Source organism: Myxine glutinosa, chromosome 7 (assembly GCF_964187855.1).
Source record: "Myxine glutinosa chromosome 7, kmMyxGlut1.1, whole genome shotgun sequence".
NCBI lineage: Eukaryota > Metazoa > Chordata > Myxini > Myxiniformes > Myxinidae > Myxine > Myxine glutinosa.
Window position 1 is genome coordinate 188,927,376 of NC_136267.1, and position 27,078 is coordinate 188,954,453.

The window sequence follows — 27,078 nt, forward strand, 5'->3', positions numbered from 1 at the left end:
ATATATATAATTATATAGCATGGTATTTCAAAAAGTTGTGGACGAGATATGACAAAACTATAGGTGGATGAGTTGGTTCGGTGACGAGAACAAGCTGATTAGATTTTGGTTGAGGTCCAGATCCAGAATCACCCAATCAGTGGGATACAAAACACAAACCGTTCAGCCTGACGGAAGTATGCATTGTACCGAGTGTTATTCTAGTTCTCGAGTGTTGTTATAATTACCAAGACTGATGAAGATTGATGAAACAAAACATTAAAACCACAATACACCACAAGCTGTTGAAAACTATTTACGCATGCACCGAGTGCCATAATATCTTCAAACTCTGCCATGATAACCTCTGCTGTAATAACCTCTGCCATAATAACCTCTGCCATGATGATAACCTCTGCCGTAATAACCTCTGCCATGATAACCTCTGCCATGATAACCTCTGCTGTAATAACCTCTGCCATAATAACCTCTGCCATAATAACCTCTGCCATAATAACCTCTGGCATGATGATAACCTCTGCCGTAATAACCTCTGCCATGATAACCTCTGCCATGATAAACTCTGCTGTAATAACCTCTGCTGTAATAACCTCTGCCATAATAACCTCTGCCATAATGACCTCTGCTGTAATAACCTCTGCCATAATAACCTCTGCCATAATAACCTCTGGCATGATGATAACCTCTGGCATGATGATAACCTCTGCCGTGATAACCTCTGCCATAATAACCTCTGGCATGATGATAACCTCTGCCGTAATAACCTCTGCCGTGATAACCTCTGCCGTAATAACCTCTGCCGTGATAACCTCTGCCGTGATAACCTCTGCCATGATAACCTCTGCCATGATAACCTCTGCCATGATAACCTCTGCCGTAATAACCTCTGCCGTGATAACCTCTGCCATGATAACCTCTGCAATGATAACCTCTGCCATGATAACCTCTGCCATGATAACCTCTGCCGTGATAACCTCTGCCGTGATAACCTCTGCCGTGATAACCTCTGCCGTGATAACCTCTGCCGTAATAACCTCTGCCGTGATAACCTCTGCCGTGATAACCTCTGCCGTGATAACCTCTGCCATGATAACCTCTGCCATGATAACCTCTGCCATGATAACCTCTGCCGTGATAACCTCTGCCGTGATAACCTCTGCCATGATAACCTCTGCCATGATAACCTCTGCCATGATAACCTCTGCCGTGATAACCTCTGCCGTGATAACCTCTGCCATGATAACCTCTGCCATGATAACCTCTGCCATGATAACCTCTGCCATGATAACCTCTGCCGTGATAACCTCTGCCGTGATAACCTCTGCCGTGATAACCTCTGCCGGGATAACCTCTGCCGTAATAACCTCTGCCGTAATAACCTCTGCCGTGATAACCTCTGCTGTGATAACCTCTGCCATGATAACCTCTGCCATGATAACCTCTGCCATGATAACCTCTGCCGTACTGCAGCCCTAAAGTGTGCCATGGATTAAAAGGCAGTGTAGATTATAAGGTAGTACATACAATACGTTATTTACGAAGGAAAAGGGCCCAAATTAAATATAATTTTATTCAAAAGCAAGAAGGAAAGAACGTAGTTGTCATACCAAGTGTAGGGCTGACTGTGAGAAGGAAGGAACCTTCCTGTGCAGCCTCCCATGCTATTTATAGCCTTAACGGAGACATAAAATGGCAGCAGCTCCATTAATTAATACTATGATCACAAGACGTATAATCAAGTGGTGTAGAAAGTATGATGCTAAACACAGGAGGAAATACAAGCTTTCGGGAAAGGTAGGTATGTCTGGCAAGGCAGGTTGGCAGGAATTGGCAGGCATGTAGTTAGGAATTAATATAACATAATATAACATAATATAACATAATATAACATAATATAACATAATATAACATAACATAACATAACATGAATGAAAATGTATGAATGAATGATTGTTTTGAGGCCATTTGATGTTATATAATATAATATAACATAATATAATATAATATAACATAATATAATATAATATAACATAATATAACGTAATATAACATAATATAACATAATATAACATAATATAACATAATATAACATAATATAACATAATATAACATGATATAACATGATATAACATAATATAACATAATCTAACATAATCTAACATAATATAACATAATATAACATGATATAACATAATATGACATGATATAACATAATATAACATAATATAACACAATATAACATAATATAACACAATATAACATAATATAACATAATATAACATAATATAACATAATATAACATAACATAATATAACATAATATAACATAATATAACATAATATAACATAATATAACATAATATAACATGATATAACATAACAGGAATTAACATATAGTTAGGAATATAGGTAGGAATTGGTAGGCAGGAATAGGTAGGTAGGCAGGAATAGGTAGGCAGGCAGGAATAGGTAGTGAGGCAGGAATCGGTAGGTAGGCAGGAATAGGTAGGTAGGCAGGAATATGTAGGTAGGCAGGAATAGGTAGGTAGGCAGGAATAGGCAGTTAGGCAGGAATAGGTAGGTAGGCAGGAACAGGTAGGTAGGCAGGAACAGGTAGGTAGGCAGGAACAGGTAGGTAGGCAGGAATAGGTAGGTAGGCAGGAATAGGTAGTTAGGCAGGAATAGGTAGGTAGGCAGGAACAGGTAGGTAGGCAGGAACAGGTAGGTAGGCAGGAACAGGTAGGTAGGCAGGAATAGGTAGTTAGGCAGGAATAGGTAGGTAGGCAGGAATAGGTAGGTAGGCAGGAATAGGTAGGTAGGCAGGAATAGGGAGTTAGGCAGGAATAGGTAGGTAGGCAGGAATAGGTAGTTAGGCAGGAATAGGTAGGTAGGCAGGTTGGCAGAGCAAGTCTGGTCATCCTTCCGAGCACATGAAGGAAATACAGAGTCATCAACAAACAACAACAACATGCATTTTAAAGGCCATTTTCCCTGCTAGAGCGGGGGTTAGCCTTGCGGTCCCCATGACAATCTTCTCCATTTTGCCCTATTTTCTGCATCTCTCCTTGTTAACCCCCTTGCCCGCATTTCTTCTTCCACCATCTTTAGCCAAGTCTTTCTCGGTCTTCCCCGTCTTCTACTTCCTTCTACATTCATTTCCATCACTCTTCTCAACCAGTCACTTTCATCCTTCCTCAACACATGACCAAACCATCTCAACCTGTTCCTCTTCACAGCATCAATCACAGGCTCTATTCCCATCATCTTTCGCAATTCATCATTTGTCTTCCTCTCTCTCAACGATACTCCGCACATCCGTCGAACCATTCGCATTTCCACCCTTTCCAACCTTCGTTGCTGCTCTACGTTCATTACCCATGTCTCGCTCCCATAAATCATAACACTTCTCACACATGCAGCATACACCTTTCCCTTCAGCTTCAACGACACTCCCCTCATCATCAGCACGCCACTCAATTCCCGAAACTTCTTCCATGCACATCTCACCCGAGCAACCGTTGCCGAGTCTGATCCACCTTCTCCATTCAGCATGTCTCCGAGGTAGCAAAATGTTTTCACACCTTCCAGCTTCACGCCGTCTCCAAGATCCAACTCAACATTTCCTCCATCTGCAGCTCCCTCTGTGCACACCTTACATTTGAATGTAGCTGCCACACTGGTTAATGACCCTCTCAGACCACTACATTTTTGATGAACCCACTCAGCGCACATTGTACACTGAATGGAGTTCACTCCGACACCCTTCCTACACACAGCACAGGGCCACTTCCCAGTTCTTTCCACCTCACCGCATGCTTTACCACTTGCCATCACCTTCGTCTTTCCGATATTCACCTTCAGACCTTTTGTCTCCATACATTCCTTCCACGTGTTCATCTTTTCCTTCAGTCCATCCATACTTTCCGCAATCAACACCAGATCATCTGCATACAACAACTCCCACGGTAAACCCTCCTTTACGTTCTGAGCCAGCACCTCCATCACAGCTACAAATAGTAGTGGACTTAGTACCGACCCCTGATGCACTCCCACCTTCACCTCAAACTCACCACTGTTCCCGTCCTTCGTCCTTACAGCTGTGTGCGCTCTTTTGTACATTGCCATCACTACTCTGATCAACCATTCCTCCACTCCTAACTTCCTCAATGCCCATGTCAATACTTTGCGTGGAACCCGATCGAATGCTTTCTCCAGATCAACAAACCCAAGAAACAACTTCTTCCTCTTCTCCATGTACTTCTCCTGCAACTGCCTCACAATGAAAAGCGCGTCTGTCGTTCCTCTTCCTGGCATGAATCCAAACTGCATTTCGTCGATCTTCACCTTCTTCCTTATCCTCCTCTCCAACACCCTTTCCAATACCTTCATTCCATGCTCCAATAACTTTATCGCTCGGTACGAGGCACACTCCAGAGGGTCACCTTTCCCCTTGTATAGGGGGACGAGGGTACTCAGTTCCCAATCCACTGGAATGCGGCCTTCTTTCACCACCAGATTACAGATCTCTGTCATTCTCTTCACACCCCAACTTCCTGCTGCCTTCAACATATCTCCCACAACTCCCGTCGGCCCTCCCGCTTTTCTACCCTTCATTGCTTTTATCGCTTCCTCAACTTCCTTCTCAGTTATCTTCTCAGTTATCTTCTCAGTTATCTTAGTTATCTTCCTTCTCAGTTAGAGTCGTCAGTGGGATCATAATTATTAGTTCCTTCCTTGTTTGGTTGTTTTTTTTGGAGATTCCATCCCGATGTGTTTTTGTACCTCCGCTGACTTGTTTTTTTGTCACCTGTTGATGACAACCTCAAATTGTTTTGGTTTTCACATTTCTCTTTTAATGATCATTCAGAATTCATGGCATTGGAGTTTGTTGAATTTTTTATTTGCATTTATCATTTTTTGCTGCTTATTGCGTCTCTCTACACAGCACAGTAGGCTTGATACAGCTTTGGGAACTTCCATTTGAGATAATAATTGCAAATAGTTTCGAGATGTGCAATAAAGCTCTTGGTTATAGTTATACATTTTCATTATGAACTCAAACATTAAACTTGTTTTAACAAAGTACACACTTTGGAGCAGGAGGAATAATATCAGAATTGTTGTTGGTGGTCACTTGTAAAGGCATTTAACTTGTGGATCCACTTTCATGATGTATCCTGATCATACTTTGTGTGTTCAGAAAGTACAATATGTGTTTTGTTTTACTACAAAGAACAGAGCTTTCCCATTGTTTGACGATCTCCATTGTCACTGTTCATACACCAGGCCACGTCTGCACAGAGAACGCAGGAAATTTCTCAGAACAGCACTCAAGGAGCTCAGCACGGTACTGGCTGACCAACCGGGTCTTCTAGGGCCAAAGGTAAGTGACAACAACCGAGGACTTGTTGTGGCCTTTTTTATACTGCTTGTAACTGCAACCTACTGTCCAATCACAAGCTTTTAAAACATAGTTTGAAAGTTTGAATGAATATGAATGAATGATCGTTTTAAGGCCATTTTTCCCCGCTGGAGCGGGGGTTAGCCTTGCGGGCCCCATCACAATCATGGTTCCCTGTTTGAGGCAATGTTTTTATGGCCGGATGCCCTTCCTGACGCCAACCCTTAGTCGCCTCTCACGATGCGCAGGGATACGGTGTACCTATTCTAAATCGGGGTACACACCGGGATCATTCATCCCAGCAAGCTGGTACTCAATTTGCCGACCTCGGAAGGACGACAGGCTGAGTCAACCCCCCTGGCGTTAATTCAGCGATCGACCGGGATTCGAACCCAGGATCCTAGGATCCCAAGCCTGGACCCTAACCGCTAAGGCAACACCGGGATTCGAACTCAGGATCCTAGGATCCCAAGCCGGCACCCCAACCACTAAGCATAGTTTGAAAGTTTGTGACAGATTATCCCCCGAAATGCCTCCCATCCCTTTCTTATGTAAATAAACTTGTGAAAATAACAAAAACAGGCTGCTTATTGATGACCATGATGAGTATCAAATTTACTTTACTCTAGAAATTGTTTTATACCTTTCCTCAGATCTCTGCCTCCTCACAATTATGTCTCTGAGTTCTACGGACAGTTCCTCGGACTTGAATATTGAATACTTGTTGCACTTGAGACATTTCACCTTTTCATTTATAATTTGTAAAAATTTCTGAAAACAAATTCCACTTTGACATTATGGGGTATTATGTGTAGATCGGTGACAAAAAATGGCAATTAAATCAATTTTAAATTTGGCGTGTAACACAACAAAATGGGTGTGAATACTTTCCGAAGGCACTGTATGCTGTCGCTAAAAGACAGGTAAAGGTTGGTTCAATTCATCATGCTCAAACTACCATTTCCTTTTGCAATCAACAAATCAGAAAAATGTTGTCAAAGTCAACCACCCCTTAGATCATGATCTGCCACTGTTTTGTGCAGCGTATTATGGCAGATGTTGTGTTTAACGTGCCAAGGAATGTTGAGGGTGCAGCATCCTGCAATCTAAGACCTGATGTTTTTTTAAATGTCACTTGTTTTTGTGATCAAATTGCTAATCGTTCTTCTCTTTTCAGGCTCTCTTTGTCTTCATGGCCTTGTCATTTTCAAGAGATGAAATACAGTGGCTCCTTCGACATGCTGAAAACATGCCAAAAACAAAGAATGTTGATGACTACGTGGACAAGTATGTCTGTGTTTCATTTCCTGTTTTTAAATAATAAGTTCTGCAGTCATGACGAATGCTCCTCTTACTTCAATGTGCGAGTTCACAAGAAGCGAAAGTTCAATTTCCACACTCGGTGAATTGTGATTGTAACAGGAATTTGAAATGTTATTCTGATTTCTAGGCGGCACGGTCAAGCAACAGCCGTAGTTTTGAAAGTGGTTTCAGCGGCCCAGCACAAACCTTGGTGGTGCCAGAAGTCAAACGCTGATTCGGCTGAGGCCAAGCAAAGCAAGGTCGATGCTATTTATTCCTGATATGTGAAACAACCTGCAACCTATCTCGACAGAAAACAGACTTTTGGGAACTCCGGCCTCATTTCCCATGAAATCAACATGTAACTTTGTTTTTGGAAAACATGTTAAAACTAGAACAGCTCAAAAAGGTGCATACCTCTGCCAGGCTGAGCAGGTTACGTTCTGTATCCCACTGATAGGCCGGATCTGGTATCCCACTGATAGGCCCGGGCCTGAACCAAAATCTATTCGGCTTGTTCTCGTCACTGAACCAACTCATTCATCTAGTTTTGTCAAAACCCGTCCACAACGGTTTGAGATACCATGCCATATATATGATTTTGACTCTCCCCCTCTCTCTCTGTCTCTGTCTCTGTCTCTGTGTTTGTCTCTGTCTCTGTCTCTGTCTCTGTCTCTTTCTCCTGAAGAATCGCGTAAAAATTCTAGTCGGGATTTGGATCTTCACCAAAATCTAATCAATTCGTCCTTGTCACATACCCAACCTCTCCAAATTTAATCCGAATACATCCACAACATTTTGAGATATTCTGCTCAGACAGGGTGAAAACATAACCTCTGTCCACTTTCGTTAGTGGAGGTAATAAATGATGGTACTTATTTTACAGAAAACTATCCCCCAAACCCCCCAATCAAATTTATGAATCAGAAAATCTTAAACGCTCTTTTCTGGGAGTCATGCAAACCTCGTAGTTCACGGATGTGGGATTGCACCAATCAGCTGCAGACGTCGTCATGGCGTGAACCTGCTGCTGATGTCAGTCCATCCGTTTTGCAATGAGGTTGGCAGCTGGTCATGTCACAAGGACAATAAGGCCGTGGAAATAATGGAAATAAATAATCCACCATGCCTTGGAAATCCTTTAATAAGAACTACAATTGTGTGGGAACACAAGCAATTTTCATAGGCTATGAAATCACAGATACGGCCGATTCACCGTCTTTTCCACCCTTACTTCAGTTGCCTCCCGAGGCCGGGGCTTCGTTGGCCTATGCAGAAATCTGACTCAGTGCACAACTACAGTACAGATCGACCACTATGATGCGAAAACATCTTGGAAAGCCGATCTACCACTATGATGCGAAAACATCTTGGAAAGCCGATCTACCACTATGATGCGAAAACATCTTGGAAAGCCGATCTATCACTATGATGTGAGAACATCTTGGAAAGCCGATCTACCACTATGATGCGAAAACATCTTGGAAAGCCGATCTACCACTATGATGCGAAAACATCTTGGAAAGCCGATCTATCACTATGATGTGAGAACATCTTGGAAAGCCGATCTACCACTATGATGCGAAAACATCTTGGAAAGCCGATCTACCACTATGATGCGAAAACATCTTGGAAAGCCGATCTATCACTATGATGTGAGAACATCTTGGAAAGCCGATCTACCAATATGATGCGAAAACATCTTGGAAAGCCGATCTATCACTATGATGCGAAAACATCTTGGAAAGCCGATCTATCACTATGATGTGAGAACATCTTGGAAAGCCGATCTACCACTATGATGCGAAAACATCTTGGAAAGCCGATCTACCAATATGATGCGAAAACATCTTGGAAAGCCGATCTACGAATACAACACAACACAACAACATGCATTTTAAGGCCATTTTCCCTGCAAGAGCAGGGGTTAGCCTTGCAGTCCCCATGACAATCTTCTCCATTTTGCCCTATTTTCTGCATCTCCCCTTGTTAACCGCCTTGCCCGCATTTCTTCTTTCACCATCTTTAGCCAAGTCTTTCTCGGTCTTCCCCGTCCTCTACTTCCTTCTACATTCATTTCCATCACTCTTCTCAACCAGTCACTTTCATCCTTCCTCAACACTTGACCAAACCATATCAACCTGTTCCTCTTCACAGCATCCATCACAGGCTCTATTCCCATCATCTTTCGCAATTCATCATTTGTCTTCCTCTCTCTCTCAACGATACTCCGCACATCCACCGAACCATTCGCATTTCCACCCTTTCCAGCCTTCGTTGCTGCTCTACATTCATGACCCATGTCTCGCTCCCATAAATCATAACACTTCTCACACATGCAGCATACACCTTTCCCTTCAGCTTCAACGACACTCCACTCCTTATCAGCACGCCACTCAGTTCCCGAACCTTCTTCCGTGCACATCTCACTCTAGCAACCGTTGCCGAGTCTGATCCACCTTCTCTATTCACCATGTCTCCGAAGTAACAAAATGTTTTCACACCTTCCAGCTTCACGCCGTCTCCAAGATCCAACTCAACATGTCCTCCATCTGCAGCTCCCTCTGTGCACACCTTACATTTGAATGTAGCTGCCACACTGGTTAATGACCCGCTCAGACCACTACATTTTTGATGAACCCACTCAGCGCACATTGTACATTGAATGGAGTTCACTCCGACACCCTTCCTGCACACAGCACATGGCCACTTCCCAGTTCTTTCCACCTCAACACATGCTTTACCACTTGCCATCACCTTCGTCTTTCCGATATTCACCTTCAGACCTTTTGTCTCCATACATTCCTTCCACTTGTTCATCTTTTCCTTCAGTACATCCATACTTTCTGCAATCAATACCAGATCATCTGCATACAACAACTCCCATGGTAAACCCTCCTTTACGTTCTAAGCCAGCACCTCCATAACGGCTACAAATTGTAGTGGACTTAGTACCGACCCCTGATGCACCCCCACCTTCACCTCAAACGCACCACTGTTCCCGTCCTTCGTCCTTACAGCTGTGCACGCTCTTTTGTACATTGCCATCACTACTCTGATCAACCATTCCTCCACTTCTAACTTCCTCAATGCACATGTCAATACTTTGCGTGGAACCCTATCGAATGCTTTCTCCAGATCAACAAACCCAAGAAACAACTTCTTCCTCTTCTCCATGTACTTCTCCTGCAACTGCCTCACAATAAAGAGCGCGTCTGTCAATCCTCTTCCTGGCATAAATCCAAACTGCATTTCGTCGATCTTCACCTTCTTCCTTATCCTCCTCTCCAACACCCTTTCCAATACCTTCATTCCATGCTCCAATAACTTTATCGCTCGGTACGAGCCACACTCCAGAGGGTCACCTTTCCCCTTGTATAGAGGGACGAGGGTACTCAGTTCCCAATCCACTGGAATGCGGCCTTCTTTCACCACCAGATTACAGATCTCTGTCATTCTCTTCACACCCCAACTTCCTGCTGCCTTCAACATATCTCCCACAACTACCGTCGGCCCTCCCGCTTTTCCACTCTTCATTGCTTTTATCGCTTCCTCAACTTCCTTCTCAGTTATCTTCTCTGCTGGTCCTAAGACTGGGTTACTCTCTATGTTGCCATCCCATTCATTCTCTGTATTCAACAGCATTTCCATATATCTTTTCCATCTTCCTTTAATTCCATCTGAGTCCACAACGATTTGTCCCACTTCATCCTTCAAGCAACTCACCCCCATCACATCACACCTCTCTTTCGCTATCTGCTTTGCAATCCTGAATACCGCTCTCTGACCCTCTTCCGAATCCAAGCGTTCTCCGAACATTTTCCTACATGCCTCCTGCGCCTTTGCTACCTCTTTCTTTGCAGCCTTCTTGGCTGCCTTATAACTTCATGCTCTGCTTTGTCTGCTCCCGTACCCTTCGCCTTCTGCCACTACTTGAACTTCTTCTTCTTCTCGTCAATCCTCTTTCCAACTTCATCATCCCACCACCATGTTTCCGAGTGCCTCGGTGGTCCTTTTGTCCATCCACATACCTCACCAACGGCTCCCAACAGACTATCTTTCATTGACATCCAACCACGTTCAAGCTCAACCACATCATCCTCCACCCTACTCAGCCTCTCTTTTAATGCCTCCCTTACTGTCACCTCTTTCAACCTCCACACCTTCATTCTCGGTTGGTACTTCACCCGCCAAGCACTCCTCGCACCTTTCACCCTTATGTCGCAGACAACCAAGTGGTGCTGTGAAACAGCCTCCTCCCCCGGGATCACTTTTGTGTCCCGGAGGTGCCCCCTATCTCGCCTACTCACCATCAGGTAGTCAACGGTTGTCGTCGACCCACCTGAAGTGTATGTAACAAGCTTATTATCCCCTTTCTGGAACTGAGTATTACAAATCAACAAATCGGCTCCATCAGCAAACTCCAAAATCCTTTCACCTTCTCCATTTCTCACACCATATCCGTAACCCACATGAAAATCCCTCAAAACCGTCCATTCTCCTTCCCACATGTCCATTTAGGTCTCCTCCTACCACAACTTCCTCATCTTTCACGTTTTCCATCAGCTTCTCTATCGCACACCAGAACTTGTCCTTCTCTTCATCGCTCCGACCAACCTGCGGAGCATATCCCGAGATGACATTCACCAAGAGCTTTCCAATCATCATTTTCACCATCATCAACCTATCACTCACTCTAGTCACACTCACCACACTGTCTACAAACTCCTCAGAAAACAGGACACCAACACCATTCCATCCCTCCGGGCACCCTTGCCACAGAAACTTGTATTTCTGTCCCTGCCTCCCCTTCACCATTCTCACACCACTTCCCTTCCATCTCGTCTCTTGCACACAACATATGTCCACTCTTCTTCTGACCAATACTTCCACCACTTCTCCTGATCTCCCTGTCATTGTCCCTACATTCCATGTCCCAAACCTCAGAAACCGATCTCCCCTTCGGGCTGTACCCTGCCCATATGTAGTTGTAATTGTCATGGTTCTCTTTTTGAGGCAATGTTTTCAATGGCCGGATGCCCTTCCTGACGCCAACCCTCTTAGTCACCTCTTACGACACGCAGGGATATGGTGCCCCTATTCTAACCAGGGTACACACCGGGACCGATCTACGATCTACGATCCGATCGACGATCTACACCGGGGCCGATCTACGAATATGAAGCGAAAACATCTTGGAAAGCCGATCTACGAATATGATGCGAAAACATCTTGGAAATCCGATCTACCAATATGATGCGAAAACATCTTGGAAAGCCGGTCTACCAATATGAAGCGAGAACATGTTGGAAAGCCGATCTACCGATATGAAGCGAAAACATCTTGGAAAGCAGATCTACCAATATGTAGCGAAAACATCTTGGAAAGCTGATCTACCAATATGAAGCGAAAACATCTTGGAAAGCCGATCTACCACTATGATGCGAAAACATCTTGGAAAGCCGATCTACCAATATGAAGCAAAAAAAAAAGGTTGGAAAGCCGATCTACCAATATGAAGCGAAAACATGTTGGAAAGCCGATCTACCAACATGAAGCGAAAACATCTTGGAAAGCCGATCTACCAATATGAAGCGAAAACATCTTGGGAAGCCGATCTACCGATTATGATGCGAAAACATCTTGGAAAGCCGAGCGGTCTTTGAGATTCTGCATTGGCAAAATTGAGCAATGACATAAAAAAACCTCTATTTTTTTTCAGACCGCCATTTGACCTTGACCTTGATCTTTAACCCAGAGGGGTATGATGTAGCCTAAATGCGACTAAATGCAAATGAAGCCTAAATGCGACTTTCTCTAGGCTATCTAGAGAGGGTAATTTGGTTTGATCGGACAAATCTTAGTCAAGTTGTTGTGAAAAATGTTAAAATGTCTATCATGGGGTCATGACCATAAACATGAGTTCAAAGTCAAGAAGGTTATGTCAACCCCAATTACTTTTTATTCCCATTATTGGTGCAAAATTTCATTCCAAAAGTCCTTGGACATTGGCAAAAAAAGGGAGAAAATTATCTTATGTTGGTTTGGTACTCCAAGGGGTGTAAGACCTTGACCTTTAACCCAGAGGAGTATGATGGAAAATAGGTTTAAAAGCGGATTTCCCTACGCTATCTAGGGAGAAATATATAGTTCTGATCAGATAAATCTCAGTCAACTTATGGTGAAAATGCCTAAAATGACCCTAAATGACCCGAAAGGTTATGACCCTAAAAATTTGGTTAAGGTTAAGAAATTTGTCACCCTCACATACTTTGTATTTCCATTGTTGATGCAAAACTTGATTTCAAAAGTCCCAGGAGGCTCTGAGATACAGCTTGGAAATTGATACAGTTTGGAAATTGATACCGTTTGGAAATTGATACAGTTTGGAAATTGATACAGCTTGGAAATTGATACAGTTTGGAAATTGATACAGTTTGGAAATTGATACAGTTTGGAAATTGATACAGTTTGGAAATTGATACAGTTTGGAAATTGATACAGTTTGGAAATTGATACAGTTTGGAAATTGATACAGTTTGGAAATTGATACAGTTTGGAAATTGATACAGTTTGGAAATTGATACAGTTTGGAAATTGATACCGTTTGGAAATTGATACCGTTTGGAAATTGATACAGCTTGGAAATTGATGCAGTTTGGAAATTGATACAGCTTGGAAATTGATACAGCTTGGAAATTGATACAGCTTGGAAATTGATGCAGTTTGGAAATTGATACAGTTTGGAAATTGATACAGCTTGGAAATTGATACAGCTTGGAAATTGATACAGCTTGGAAATTGATACAGTTTGGAAATTGATACAGTTTGGAAATTGATACCGTTTGGAAATTGATACAGCTTGGAAATTGATGCAGTTTGGAAATTGATACAGCTTGGAAATTGATACAGCTTGGAAATTGATACAGCTTGGAAATTGATGCAGTTTGGAAATTGATACAGCTTGGAAATTGATACAGCTGGGAAATTGATACAGTTTGGAAATTGATGCAGTTTGGAAATTGATACAGCTTGGAAATTTATACAGTTTGGAAATTGATACAGTTTGGAAATTGATACAGTTTGGAAATTGATACAGTTTGGAAATTGATACAGTTTGGAATTTGATACAGTTTGGAAATTGATACAGTTTGGAAATTGACACAGTTTGGAAATTGATACAGTTTGGAAATTGATAAAGTTTGGAAATTGATGCAGTTTGGAAATTGATAGTTTGGAAATTGATGCAGTTTGGAAATTGATACAGTTTGGAAATTGATACAGTTTGGAAATTGATGCAGTTTGGAAATTGATACAGCTTGGAAATTGATATAGTTTAGAAATTGATACAGTTTAGAAATTGATACAGTTTGGAAATTGATACAGTTTGGAAATTGATACAATTTGGAAATTGATACAGTTTGGAAATTGATACAGTTTGGAAATTGATACAGTTTGGAAATTGATACAGTTTGGAAATTGATACAGCTTGGAAATTGATACAGTTTGGAAATTGATACAGTTTGGAAATTGATACAGTTTGGAAATTGATACAGTTTGGAAATTGATACAGTTTGGAAATTGATACAGTTTGGAAATTGATACAGCTTGGAAATTGATACAGTTTGGAAATTGATACAGTTTGGAAATTGATACAGTTTGGAAATTGATGCAGTTTGGAAATTGATACAGTTTGGAAATTGATGCAGTTTGGAAATTGATACAGTTTGGAATTTGATACAGTTTGGAAATTGATACAGTTTGGAAATTGACACAGTTTGGAAATTGATACAGTTTGGAAATTGATACAGCTTGGAAATTGATAAAGTTTGGAAATTGATGCAGTTTGGAAATTGATAGTTTGGAAATTGATGCAGTTTGGAAATTGATATAGTTCTGAAATTGATACAATTTGGAAATTGATACAGTTTGGAAATTGATACAGTTTGGAAATTGATACAGTTTGGAAATTGATACAGCTTGGAAATTGATACAATTTGGAAATTGATACAGTTTGGAAATTGATACAGTTTGGAAATTGATACAGTTTGGAAATTGATAAAGTTTGGAAATTGATACAGTTTGGAAATTGATACAGCTTGGAAATTGATAGTTTGGAAATTGATACAGTTTGGAAATTGATACAGTTTGGAAATTGATAGTTTGGAAATTGATACAGTTTGGAAATTGATACAGCTTGGAAATTTATACAGTTTGGAAATTGATACAGTTTGGAAATTGATACAGTTTGGAAATTGATACAGTTTGGAAATTGATACAGTTTGGAAATTGATACAGTTTGGAAATTGATACAGTTTGGAAATTGATACAGTTTGGAAATTGATACAGTTTGGAAATTGATACAGTTTGGAAATTGATAAAGTTTGGAAATTGATACAGTTTGGAAATTGATACAGCTTGGAAATTGATAGTTTGGAAATTGATACAGTTTGGAAATTGATACAGTTTGGAAATTGATAGTTTGGAAATTGATACAGTTTGGAAATTGATACAGCTTGGAAATTTATACAGTTTGGAAATTGATACAGTTTGGAAATTGACACAGTTTGGAAATTGATACAGTTTGGAAATTGATAAAGTTTGGAAATTGATGCAGTTTGGAAATTGATACAATTTGGAAATTGATACAGTTTGGAAATTGATACAGTTTGGAAATTGATACAGCTTGGAAATTGATACAGTTGGGAAATTGATACAGTTTGGAAATTGATACAGTTTGGAAATTGATACAGTTTGGAAATTGATACAGTTTGGAAATTGATACAGCTTGGAAATTGATACAGTTTGGAAATTGATACAGTTTGGAAATTGATACAGCTTGGAAATTGATACAGTTTGGAAATTGATACAGTTTGGAAATTGATACAGCTTGGAAATTGATACAGTTTGGAAATTGATACAGTTTGGAAATTGATACAGCTTGGAAATTGATACAGTTTGGAAATTGATACAGCTTGGAAATTGATACAGTTTGGAAATTGATACAGCTTGGAAATTGATACAATTTGGAAATTGATACAGTTTGGAAATTGATACAGTTTGGAAATTGATACAGTTTCGAAATTGATACAGTTTGGAAATTGGTACAGTTTGGAAATTGATACAGTTTGGAAATTGATACAGTTTGGAAATTGATACAGTTTGGAAATTGATACAGTTTCGAAATTGATACAGTTTGGAAATTGATACAGTTTGGAAATTGATACAGTTGGGAAATTGATACAGTTTGGAAATTGATACAGTTTGGAAATTGATACAGTTTGGAAATTGATACATTTTGGAAATTGATACAGTTTGGAAATTGATACAGTTTGGAAATTGATACAGTTTGGAAATTGATACAATTTGGAAATTGATACAGCTTGGAAATTGATACAGCTTGGAAATTGATACAGTTTGGAAATTGATACAGTTTGGAAATTGATACAGTTTGGAAATTAATATGTTGGAAATTAATATGTTGGAAATTGATACAGTTTGGAAATTGATACAGTTTGGAAATTGATACAGTTTGGAAATTGATACAGTTTGGAAATTGATACAGTTTGGAAATTGATGCAGTTTGGAAATTGATACAGTTTGGAAATTGATACAGTTTGGAAATTGATACAGTTTGGAAATTGATACAGTTTGGAAATTGATACAGTTTGGAAATTGATACAGTTTGGAAATTGATACAGTTTGGAAATTGATACAGTTTGGAAATTGATACAGTTTGGAAATTGATGCAGTTTGGAAATTGATACAGTTTGGAAATTGATACAGTTTGGAAATTGATACAGTTTGGAAATTGATACAGTTTGGAAATTGATACAGTTTGGAAATTGATACAGTTTGGAAATTGATGCAGTTTGGAAATTGATACAGTTTGGAAATTGATGCAGTTTGGAAATTGATACAGTTTGGAAATTGATACAGTTTGGAAATTGATACAGTTTGGAAATTGATGCAGTTTGGAAATTGATACAGTTTGGAAATTAATACAGTTTGGAAATTGATACAGTTTGGAAATTGATACAGTTTGGAAATTGATGCAGTTTGGAAATTGATACAGTTTGGAAATTGATGCAGTTTGGAAATTGATACAGTTTGGAAATTGATACAGTTTGGAAATTGATACAGTTTGGAAATTGATGCAGTTTGGAAATTGATACAGTTTGGAAATTGATACAGTTTGGAAATTAATACAGTTTGGAAATTGATACAGTTTGGAAATTGATACAGTTTGGAAATTGATACAGTTTGGAAATTGATACAGTTTGGAAATTTGGAGAGTTGAGAGTGCAGGAAGAAAAAAATTAAGTGGGTGCTTATGAAGAACTATCCATGGAGAATAAGCCTTTTGAGTGATGATGTCATATGTGCCTCCATTATGACGTCATAATTCAACAAGTACAAAACTTCATCCGATCAGGATGAAATTTTTTGAGCATCATCTCGGGATAAATTAGTTTAGAAAAAAATGATGGTCACAGGTGCCTCCATTATGACGTCATAATTTGACGAGTACAAAACTTCATCCGATCAGGATTGGCCTTGGTTAGTGAGGCATTTACACTGGATTGGCCTTGGTTAGTGAAGGTATTTACACTGGATTGGTCTTGGCTGGTGAAGGCATTTACACTGGATTGGCCTCGTTAGTAAAGGCATTTACACTGGATTGGCCTTGGTTAGTGAAGGTATTTACACTGGATTGGCCTTGGTTAATGAAGGCATTTACACTGGATTGGCCTCGTTAGTGAAGGTATTTACACTGGATTGGCCTTGGGTCGTGAAGGCATTTACACTGGATTGGCCTTGGTTAATGAAGGTATTTACACTGGATTGGCCTTGGTTAATGAAGGCATTTACACTGGATTGGCCTTGGTTAGTGAAGGCATTTTTGCTGGATTGGCGTTGTTAGTGAAGGCATTTACACTAGATTGACCTTGGTTAGTGAAGGTATTCAGTATTCACACTGGATTGACTTTGGTTAGTGAAGGCATTTACACTGGATTGGCCTTGGTTAGTGAAGGCATTTTCGCTGGATTGGAGTTATTAATGAAGGCATTTACACTAGATTGACCTTGGTTAGTGAGGCATTTACACTGGATTGGCCTTGGTTAGTGAGGCATTTACACTGGATTGACCTTGGTTAGTGAAGGTATTTACACTGGATTGTCCTTGGTTAGTGAAGGTATTTACACTGGATTGGCCTTGGTTAGTGAGGCATTTACACTGGATTGGCCTTGGTTAGTGAGGGTATTTACACTGGATTGGCCTTGGTTAGTGAGGCATTTACACTGGATTGACCTTGGTTAGTGAAGGTATTTACACTGGATTGTCCTTGGTTAGTGAAGGTATTTACACTGGATTGGCCTTGGTTAGTGAGGCATTTACACTAGATTGACCTTGGTTAGTGAAGGCATTCACACTGGTTTGGCCTTGGTTAGTGAAGGTATGTACACTGGATTGGCCTTGGTTAGTGAAGCATTTACACTGGATTGGCCTTGGTTAGTGAGGCATTTACACTGGATTGGCCTTGGTTAGTGAGGCATTTACACTGGATTGGCCGTGGTTAGTGAGGCATTTACACTGGATTGGCCTTGTTAGTGAGGCATTTACACTGGATTGGCCTTGGTTAGTGAGGCATTTACACTGGATTGGCCTTGTTAGTGAGGCATTTACACTGGATTGGCCTTGGTTAGTGAGGCATTTATACTGGATTGGCCTTGGTTAGTGAGGAATTTACACTGGATTGGCCTTGGTTAGTGAGGCATTTACACTGGATTGGCCGTGGTTAGTGAGGCATTTACACTGGATTGGCCTTGTTAGTGAGGCATTTACACTGGATTGGCCTTGGTTAGTGAGGCATTTACACTGGATTGGCCTTGTTAGTGAGGCATTTACACTGGATTGGCCTTGGTTAGTGAGGCATTTACACTGGATTGGCCTTGGTTAGTGAGGCATTTACACTGGATTGGCCTTGTTAGTGAGGCATTTACACTGGATTGGCCTTGGTTAGTGAGGCATTTATACTGGATTGGCCTTGGTTAGTGAGGCATTTGCACTGGATTGGCCTTGGTTAGTGAGGCATTTACACTGGATTGGCCTTGGTTAGTGAGGCATTTACACTGGATTGGCCTTGGTTAGTGAGGCATTTACACTGGATTGGCCGTGGTTAGTGAGGCATTTACACTGGATTGGCCTTGTTAGTGAGGCATTTACACTGGATTGGCCTTGGTTAGTGAGGCATTTACACTGGATTGGCCTTGTTAGTGAGGCATTTACACTGGATTGGCCTTGGTTAGTGAGGCATTTACACTGGATTGGCCTTGGTTAGTGAGGCATTTACACTGGATTGGCCTTGTTAGTGAAGCATTTACACTGGATTGGCCTTGGTTAGTGAGGCATTTACACTGGATTGGCCTTGGTTAGTGAGGCATTTACACTGGATTGGCCTTGGTTAGTGAAGGTATTTACACTGGATTGGACTTGGTTAGTGAAGGTATGTACACTGGATTGGCCTTGGTTAGTGAAGGTATTTACACTGGATTGGCCTTGTTAGTGAGGTATGTACACTGGATTGGCTTTGGTTAGTGAAGGCATTTACACTGGATTGGACTTGGTTAGTGAAGGTATGTACACTGGATTGGCCTTGGTTAGTGAAGGTATTTACACTGGATTGGCCTTGGTTAGTGAGGTATGTACACTGGATTGGCTTTGGTTAGTGAAGGTATTTACACTGGATTGGACTTGGTTAGTGAAGGTATGTACACTGGATTGGCCTTGGTTAGTGAAGGTATTTACACTGGATTGGCCTTGTTAGTGAGGTATGTACACTGGATTGGCTTTGGTTAGTGAAGGTATGTACACTGGATTGGCCTTGGTTAGTGAGGCATTTACACTGGATTGGCCTTGGTTAGTGAAGGTATGTACACTGGATTGGCCTTGGTTAGTGAAGGTATTTACACTGGATTGGCCTTGTTAGTGAGGTATGTACACTGGATTGGCTTTGGTTAGTGAAGGTATGTACACTGGATTGGCCTTGGTTAGTGAGGCATTTACACTGGATTGGCTTTGGTTAGTGAAGGCATTTACGCTGGATTGACCTTGGTTAGTGAAGGCATTCACACTGGTTTGGCCTTGGTTAGTGAAGGCATTTACGCTGGATTGACCTTGGTTAGTGAAGGCATTCACACTGGTTTGGCCTTGGTTAGTGAAGGCATTCACACTGGATTGGCTTTGGTTAGTGAAGGCATTTACGCTGGATTGACCTTGGTTAGTGAAGGTATTTACACTGGATTGGCCTAGGTTAGTGAAGGCATCTACACTGGATTGTCCTTGGTTAGTGAGGCATTTACACTGGATTGGCCTTGGTTAGTGAGGCATTTACACTGGATTGGCCTTGGTTAGTGAAGGTATTCACACTGGATTGGCCTTGGTTAGTGAAGGTATTTACACTGGATTGGCCTTGGTTAGTGAGGCATTTACACTGGATTGGCCTTGGTTAGTGAAGGTATTTACACTGGATTGGCCTTGGTTCGTGAAGGTATTTACACTGGATTGGCCTTGGTTAGTGAAGGTATTTACACTGGATTGGCCTTGGTTAGTGAGGCATTTACACTGGATTGGCCTTGGTTAGTGAAGGCATTTACACTGGATTGGCCTTGGTTAGTGAAGGTATTTACACTGGATTGGCCTTGTTAGTGAAGGCATTTACACTGGATTGGCCTTGGTAAGTGAGGCATTTACACTGGATTGGCCTTGTTAGTGAAGGCATTTACACTGGATTGGCCTTGGTAAGTGAGGTATTTACACTGGATTGGCCTTGGTTAGTGAGGCATTTACACTGGATTGGCCTTGGTAAGTGAGGTATTTACACTGGATTGGCCTTGGTTAGTGAGGCATTTACACTGGATTGGCCTTGGTTAGTGAGGCATCTACACTGGATTGGCCTTGGTTAGTGAGGCATTTACACTGGATTGGCCTTGGTTAGTGAAGGCATTTACACTGGATTGGCCTTGGTTAGTGAAGGTATTTACACTGGATTGGCCTTGTTAGTGAAGGCATTTACACTGGATTGGCCTTGGTAAGTGAGGCATTTACACTGGATTGGCCTTGTTAGTGAAGGCACAAGTTGCACCTCTTTCACCAGAAGAAATCACATTTGAGGCCTCAATATACAAGTTAGAAATTATGCATACACAGTCCACATGTAATCTGATTGCCAGAAAAATTGGACAGGTAATGGGATAAATCATCATTCATGAATAAAGACTCATTTAAACACCTTTATTCGCTAAAGATCATTGCGGCCTAGCTTGAGGCTTAGCTAGTCGAAGCAGCTCGGGCCCATTCGTCTGTGGCAAATGTGATAAGAATAAAATGCCTTAAGACATTTGTTTCGGCTAAATGTATTGCATTCTCGTGTTAAACAACAGCAGAAACTACTTTAAAAGGTAATCATCATAAGTTGGACGGAATTCATTGAATAGTTTGTGGTTATAACAATTTTTACTTCCAGGAGGTGTGTGTGTGTGTGTGTGTGTGTGTGTGTGTGTGTGTGTGTGTGTGTGTGTGTGTGTGTGTGTGTGTGTGTGTGTGTGTGTGTGTGTGTGTGTGTGTGTGTGTGTGTGTGTGTGTGTGTGTGTGTGTGTGTGTGTGTGTGTGCGTGCATGCATGCGCGCGCCCCCCGATGAAATGCCACGATAAGTTATCTATACTCCTTGACACAGCATTTGCTTGAGGTGGAAAAAAAACCCCTAAGGGACGGGGACAAACTAAGCGCTACAACCTTCATGGTGTGCCACCCCCTTCACGGTGTGCCCCTATATGGTACGCCCCTTCACGGTGTGCCCCTATATGGTATTCCCCTTTATGGTATGCACCTTCATGGTATGCACCTTCATGGTATGCACCTTCATGGTATGCACCTTCATGGTGTGCCCCTACATGGTATGCACCTTCATGGTATGCACCTTCATGGTATGCACCTTCATGGTGTGCCCCTACATGGTATGCACCTTCATGGTATGCACCTTCATGGTGTGCCCCTATATGGTATGCCCGTTCACGGTGTGCCGCTACATGGTGTTCCCCTTCATGGTGTGCCCCTTCATGGTGTGCCCCTTCACTGTGTGCCCCTTCACGGTGTATCCCTTCACGGTGTGCCCCTTCATGGTGTGCCCCTTCATGGTGTGCCCCTTCAAGGTGTGCCCCTTCAAGGTGTGCCCCTTCACTGTGTGCCCCTTCACTGTGTGCCCCTTCACTGTGTGCCCCTTCACGGTGTATCCCTTCACGGTGTGCCCCTTCACGGTGTGCCCCTTCACGGTGTGCCCCTTCACGGTGTGCCCCTTCACTGTGTGCCCCTTCACTGTGTGCCCCTTCACTGTGTGCCCCTTCGCGGTGTGCCCCTTCGCGGTGTGCCCCTTCACGGTGTGCCCCTTCACGGTGTTCCCCTTCGCGGTGTTCCCCTTCGCGGTGTTCCCCTTCGCGGTGTTCCCCTTCGCGGTGTTCCCCTTCGCGGTGTGCCCCTTCACGGTTGCCCCTTCACGGTGTGCCCCTTCACGGTGTGCCCCTTCACGGTGTTCCCCTTCGTGGTGTTCCCCTTCGCGGTGTTCCCCTTCGCGGTGTTCCCCTTCGCGGTGTGCCCCTTCACGGTGTTCCCCTTCACGGTGTTCCCCTTCACGGTGTTCCCCTTCGCGGTGTGCCCCTTCGCGGTGTTCCCCTTCGCGGTGTTCCCCTTCGCGGTGTTCCCCTTCACGGTGTTCCCCTTCGCGGTGTTCCCCTTCGCGGTGTTCCCCTTCGCGGTGTTCCCCTTCACGGTTGCCCCTTCGCGGTGTTCCCCTTCGCGGTGTTCCCCTTCACGGTGTTCCCCTTCGCGGTGTTCCCCTTCACGGTGTGCCCCTTCACGGTGTGCCCCTTCGCGGTGTTCCCCTTCGCGGTGTTCCCCTTCACGGTGTGCCCCTTCACGGTGTTCCCCTTCACGGTGTTCCCCTTCACGGTGTTCCCCTTCACGGTGTGCCCCTTCACGGTGTTCCCCTTCACGGTGTTCCCCTTCACGGTGTTCACCTTCACGGTGTTCCCCTTCACGGTGTTCCCCTTGATTCCCCAGGAAAGTTTGGTTGATATTGGATGAGTAAGGACCAGACACATCACGGTCAGACAGACACCAACTTGCGTATTTAGTATAATGTCAGATGTCTTGTCTTTGTCCAACGTAATTGTCTTTCACAAATATGAAATTGAAAGTTTTTCCCAAGAGAGTTTGTAGTGTACGGTATGTACGACGTATCACATAACAGTGAGGTATTATATCGAGTGTAACGCATGTCTTTTTACAGGTATTATGTAGAGTGTAACGCATGTCTTTTTACAGGTATTATGTCGAGTGTAACGCATGTCTTTTTACAGGTATTATGAAGAGTGTAACGCATGTCTTTTTACAGGTAATATGTAGAGTGTAACGCATGTCTTTTTACAGGTATTATGTAGAATGTAACGCATGTCTTTTTACAGGTATTATGTCGAGTGTAACGCATGTCTTTTTACAGGTATTATGTAGAGTGTAACTCACGTCTTTTTTTTAGGTATTATGTAGAGTGTAACATATGTCTTTTTACAGGTATTATGTAGAGTGTAACGCATGTCTTTTTGTCCCCCGTCGCACCGCGGAGCGAAAGGGGGACTATGGTTTTCCCGTGCGTGCGTACATACGTGCGTGCGTGCGTGCGTAAGCGAAGGATCAAAAAATCTCGCGAGAAGGAGATCTCGCGAGATCACGGCGAGGTCACGTCTTTTCAAAGCTGCTCCATGCGCTCACGCTTTCGAAGCTAAGTGATATTTCTCAATTGTGTTTTTGTCGAGACTGTATCTATCTTTCGGTGTATGTACCTATAGCGTATCTTTTGGAAAATTTTCGGTGCTAATTTTCGTACATGTATACACAATCGTCGGTTAATGGTATCGAGTATTCTGCGGCCTAGTACTCGTAGGCTTAGACTACCGTACCGTCTCCGACCTTGTGGTTTGTTTTTCTCTCAGCGATTTGTCGAATGCGCTGAAATTATTTTCGTTCTCTGTTTCGTACCAGTCGTTCACCCCGTACCTCCTTGTTTAATATCTGTACTCACAAAAAAAAAAAAAAAAAAAACCCCCAAAAAAATATTTCCTTCCCAGGTCATTCGTTTATTTGTTGTTCTTTTTGTTCGTTCGTTCTTCGTTCGCGATCACGCGGTTAGAAATGTATAATCTCTCCCCTGAACAACTATTTTCTCTCATATATTATAACACCCTTTTCTTCTTTTCCTACAAAAGGATGCTTTCGTCTTGCTCACCAAATCTATTCATTCCAAAAAATATATATAATACCATCTCTTACAGTTCCTCCTTTCTACATTCCCTAAACTATCCAGAACTCCACCCCTCCTCCAGTGTCCTCAAACGTATTTTTGACTCGAAGGTCTCAAACTCATTTTGCAAAAAATGTTCGTTTCCCATGAATCGTACACTTTTCAAAATCCAATCTCACCCCTCCCCTCCAAATCCTCCCCATCACCCATCCCTTTCAAATCCCCCCCCTTGGCCCTACCCTCCCCTCCCTCCTAAACTCCTCCCACACCCCTCCCCTCCGAGACTCTCCCTCGCTCCTCCCCTCCGAGACTCCCCTCTCACCCCTCCTCCTCAAAGCATCCTCCCTGCTTCTTCCTCCTTCCAACTTTCACCTTCATCTCCCCAAACCTTCTGCCTTGCTCTTCCCCCTCCTCAAATAACACCTCACTGTGCCTCACCCAATCTCCATCAAACCTTTTGTCCGCCCCATTCTTCCCTTTCTCCAAGCAATTCTGAAATCTCTGACACACCTTCAACAGCTCTCCCTACCTCTTCCTCCTCTTCCACATCTTACCATACCCCTCCCCCCCTGTTCTGGACCCAATGCTCCCCCTTCCTCTTCATTAACGGTATGGACCTCAAACATCCGGGGCCTTCGCTCAAACTTGACTGACCTCTCCATACAGGTTGCTTCTGACAAACCAGATGTGATCTGCTTAACAGAAACTTTCCTCCTTCATGATGTCGCTGATGCCTTGGTATCTCTCCCAGGTTACTCCCTCCTCCGGTATGATAGACCTGAGCCTCGTCCTGGAGGTGGGGTTGCTATCTTTATAAAAAACTCTCTTCCTCACTTGCCCTCCACTGCCCTCTCTCCACCTCACCCCCAGGAATACCTTTGGCTACGGCTTCCCCTTCGCTCCCACCTTTTGTTCATGTGTGTTGTACCGTCCACCAATCAGCGATGACTCCATCTACATCTCACTGTCTGATAATATGGACCAACTTCTATCTACCCATCCCAACTCTCTCTTCCTCATATGTGGTGATTTCAATTGTCACCATGCCAGTTGGCTGGGTGTGGGTACCTCTCTCACCAGCCATGGCTCTTCAGCAAAGGACTTCTGCGACTCACTGGGACTGACACAATCTGTCAATTTCCCGACCCGGATCTCAGTCAACGGAGCATCTTCTCTTCTGGATTTGGTTATGACAAACTTCCCTGAAAATGTCTGCTGCTCTTCTTCTGCTCCAATCGGCTCATCTGATCATGTGCTTGTCAAAGTGGACATCTCTCTGACCATTCTCAGAGAGCCTCCTCAGCGTCGGCGAGTCTGGCATTTCACTCAGGCCAACTGGCACGGTCTTCAAGCAGCCATCAATCATCTGGACTGGTCTCCCATCTCTACCGCCTCTGACATCAACTCATCCTGGGAATTCTTTCAAAGTAAATTGCTCTCTCTCATGCACAGATTTATACCATCTCGTCTTCAGTTGTCATACCCTTCCTCCCGTCCATGGTACACGGAATCTTGTGGTGAGGCTGTTGCCCTGAAACAACTTGCTTTCGTCTCCTGGAAAGCAAATTCAACGGAAGGAAATCTCATTTCCTTTCACAAAGCCCGAAACAAGTGTGTGTCCACCCTCAGGAGAGCCAGGAAACAATATCTCACCGTTCTCAAGACCGAACTCTCTTATCTGTCTCCCTCTTCCAAATCCTGATGGCGTCTGGTCAAATCTGTTTCTGGTGTTTGTTCCCCCTCCATCCCCTCCCTCACCTCAAACGGCTTAACGGCTGACTCCGCACGTGAAAAAGCTGAATGCCTCAACTCTGTGTTTGCCTCTAAATCTTGTGTCCCAAACCCATCCCTCTCTGTACCCACCGTACCCAGTCGTACCCAGCTGCTCCTGGACTCTGTGTCCTTTCCTCCTGACAAGGTGGAAAAGTTTCTGTCAACCCTCGACTCTGATTCTGCAACTGGTCCTGACGGCATCAGCCCACGGGTCCTAAAATCATGTTCTTCTGCTCTTTCACTCCCTCTTTCTGTTCTCTTCACCCTCTCTTTTGCTCAAGGTCATCTGCCATCTGCTTGGAAATCAGCCAACATCACCGCTTTGCACAAAAAAGGTGCAAAAACAGATCCCAGCAACTACAGACCAATCAGCCTTCTCCCAATTATCAGCAAAGTCATGGAATCCATCATTGCTTCAGATATTAAATCTTTCCTCTTCTCCAATGGCTTGATCTCTGATCATCAATTTGGTTTCAGACCTGGTCACTCTACTCTGGACATGCTGCTTCTGCTTTCTCACCAATGGATGGAGGTCCTCAACGCCAAACAGGAAATTAGAGCTGTCTCCCTTGACATTTCACGTGCCTTCGATACGGTCTGGCACCCTGCTCTGCTCTCCAAACTCTCCTCCTTTGGTATCCATGGAAATCTCCACGCATGGCTGGCGGACTTCCTCTCTGGTCGTAGTCAACGTGTGGCCCTGAATGGGTTTCTCTCATCTCCTCTTCCTGTTCAGGCTGGAGTTCCCCAAGGTAGTGTTCTGGGCCCTGTGCTTTTTCTGGTCTTCATCAATGATCTCTCTGACTCTCTTGAAAATCCTCTCTATCTCTTTGCTGACGACTCTACTCTCTGTCGCTCCATTCCTCATCCCTCAGATCGGCAGTCTGCAGCCTCCTCACTCTCTGCAGACCTGGACAAAATCACAGACTGGTCAAACAAGTGGAACATGTCTTTCAATCCTGACAAATCTCACACTCTTACAATGTCTCTCCGAAAGGACCGACTGGACAACCCTCCCATCTACTTTCTCAACAATCCTCTCCAAGAAGTTCTGTCGCTCAAGCTTTTGGGTCTCACTATCTGCCATGATCTTTCTTGGGAAAACCACATTTCCAAGCTGGCCTCCAAAGCCAGTCGCCGACTGGGCATCCTCCGTCGTGCGAAGTCCTTCCTTGGCACTCCTGAGCTCCTCACCACATACAAGGCTTTCATCCGCAGCTCAATGGAATACTGTTCCCCCCTCTGGGCT

General features: G+C 43.1%; 1 protein-coding gene across 1 annotated transcript in view; it reads left to right on the forward strand.

Annotated features, from left to right (window-relative positions):
* The window catches only part of LOC137431904 (nck-associated protein 1), a 343,894-nt gene that overhangs the window by 118,531 nt on the left and 198,285 nt on the right, over positions 1-27,078 (forward strand). The window contains exons 11-12 of the mRNA XM_068123738.2: positions 5,286-5,382; positions 6,578-6,687. Coding sequence (XP_067979839.1) covers positions 5,286-5,382; positions 6,578-6,687 — 207 coding nt within the window. The remainder of the gene's footprint in view (positions 1-5,285; positions 5,383-6,577; positions 6,688-27,078) is intronic.